The sequence below is a fragment of the Trichoderma evansii genome (genome assembly GCF_050947405.1).
Source record: "Trichoderma evansii strain SZMC 28006 chromosome Unknown GGI43scaffold_72, whole genome shotgun sequence".
In the NCBI taxonomy this organism is placed as follows: Eukaryota; Fungi; Ascomycota; class Sordariomycetes; order Hypocreales; family Hypocreaceae; genus Trichoderma; species Trichoderma evansii.
The window spans coordinates 4,859-6,832 of NW_028145134.1; the positions used below are offsets into that span (position 1 = coordinate 4,859).

General features: G+C 21.8%; 2 protein-coding genes across 2 annotated transcripts in view; both read right to left on the minus strand.

The window, feature by feature from the left end:
- Positions 1 to 1,363: 1,363 nt before the first annotated feature.
- GGI43DRAFT_419557 (uncharacterized protein) lies at positions 1,364 to 1,911 on the minus strand. Its single transcript, XM_083207700.1, has one exon. The coding sequence runs from the start codon at positions 1,730 to 1,732 to the stop codon at positions 1,532 to 1,534; it is 201 nt and encodes a 66-aa protein (XP_083054921.1). The 5' UTR covers positions 1,733 to 1,911; the 3' UTR covers positions 1,364 to 1,531.
- GGI43DRAFT_355755 (uncharacterized protein) overlaps positions 1,879 to 1,974 on the minus strand; it is a 1,781-nt gene continuing 1,685 nt past the window's right edge. Inside the window, exon 5 of the mRNA XM_083202317.1 lies at positions 1,879 to 1,969. The gene's annotated coding sequence lies outside the window, so the exon portion shown is untranslated. The remainder of the gene's footprint in view (positions 1,970 to 1,974) is intronic.

Sequence of the window (1,974 nt, forward strand, 5' to 3'; positions counted from 1 at the left end):
ACAAATATAATTTATATTATAATAAAAAATATATTATAATATTTTAAATTTAAAATTTTTAATAAATTTTATTAAAAGAAATAATATTATTATAAGTTAATTATTTAATAATATAATTAAATATAATAAAAAAAAATATATATATTTATTTTAAAGAAAAATTATCTAGCACCCTATTTCTATTATCTAGCACCTTAAAAAATTCCAAGAATAAATATTCTTATTAAATTATAATAAAATAATATTAAAAAGCTTATATATTATATTATTTAATATATATTACATATAAAAAGTATATTTTATATTAAATTACTAATATTTTTAATTTAAAAATATATTTTAAAATAAATTAAAATATAATTTTAAAAATTAATTAAAAAATAAATATTATATAAGAAATAAGAAATAAAAGCTTTTTTTTTAAAATTTTATATATTAAAATTTAAATAAAATTATTTTTTTTTTAAATTTATAAATATATTTAATATAAAATTAAAATATAAAATTTTATATATTAGTTTTTAATTTTTAATATCTTTTATATAAATATTAAAATAAAAAATATATAAAATTTTATTTATAATATATAGTTTATAGCATATTATAATATATTAAAAATATTTTTTTAAAATATTTTTTTAAAATTATATTAATATTTTTAATAAATTATTAAAAATATAATTTATATTATAAATACTTTATATAAAAAATTAAAAAAATTCTTTTATAAAAATATTAAATTCTTGCTTTTATATTATATATTTTATATATATATAATTTTTATTTGTTAATGTTTTATTTTAAAATATATAATTTTAGATTTATTTTTAAGGTACTGAATAATAAAAATAAGATGCTAGATAACTTTTCTCTTATTTTAAATAAGAAAATTATAAGTTTAAGGTTTTAAAAATAAAATTAATAAAAAGAAATATTATATTATAACTTAACTTTTATAATTATTATAATAAGCTTATAAAATAAATAATAGCCAGGTTAATTATAGCTAAGCTAATTAATAAAAAATAAATTATATATAATTAATATAATTTATTATAATTAAGTTACTTATAATTAATATAATTATAAATAATTTTATTTAAAATAATTAAATATAAGTTTATTTTTTATATTTATTTAAATTAATTTAAATAACTAGTTATTAATATAAAATTAAAATTAAAATATCTTTTATTAAATCTTACTTGCTAGTAATATTATAAGATATTACTATTACTTATAGCTCCCTTAACTTATTTGCTAATATAAATTATAAGACCAGGTTTATCCCTTGGGAATCCTCTAAGCCACTAACTCGCCTTAGGAGCCTAGTGACCAGGTCGTCACATAAATAATAAATTTATTTTTAAAAATAAAAAATAGTAAGCTTATTTTTATATATAGCTAATGTATCTGTCTCCAGAGACAGAAAAAAACCTTACCGAACCCTACCCTGACGAGTCGGGGCCCTGGAGTATAATTAGTTAAGAGAGGGAGAGATTGGTTGTCCAGCTCTAGTTAAATATTCCATTCATCCATTGCCGCCATAGTACCTAACGTGTCTCAGTGATTTGGTCCTAGGACATATTGTCTTTGCTAAGACACAGCTCCCTATCAACGCTAAAAGATCAGCATGTCGGCCTAGGGGTTTTCCCAGGGTAAATGCTAGGTCATTCATTCCGGTCAACGTGGAACGATGGTCGGCCCTCAGCTTAGTCTTAGATATGTCCATTATCTGCACCTCCAGCCTCTTGCCCCCCGACCGCTGGTGCCGGCGGGACGACGGGTTCGCTATGCTGGCTAGCGTGCATGGATGATCCGCCTTGAGCTTGATGTTGAATATGTCTATCAACTGCACCTCCAGCCTCTTGCCCCCCGACCGCTGGTGCCGGCGGGACGACGGGTTCGCTATGCTGGCTAGCGTGCATGGATGATCCGCCTTGAGCTTGATGTTGAATATGTCTATCAACTGCA

What these genes read in the sequence shown, in the direction of transcription:
- GGI43DRAFT_419557 (XM_083207700.1), bottom strand. Translation starts at nt 1,732, where the DNA reads ATGGACATATCTAAGACTAAGCTGAGGGCCGACCATCGTTCCACGTTG.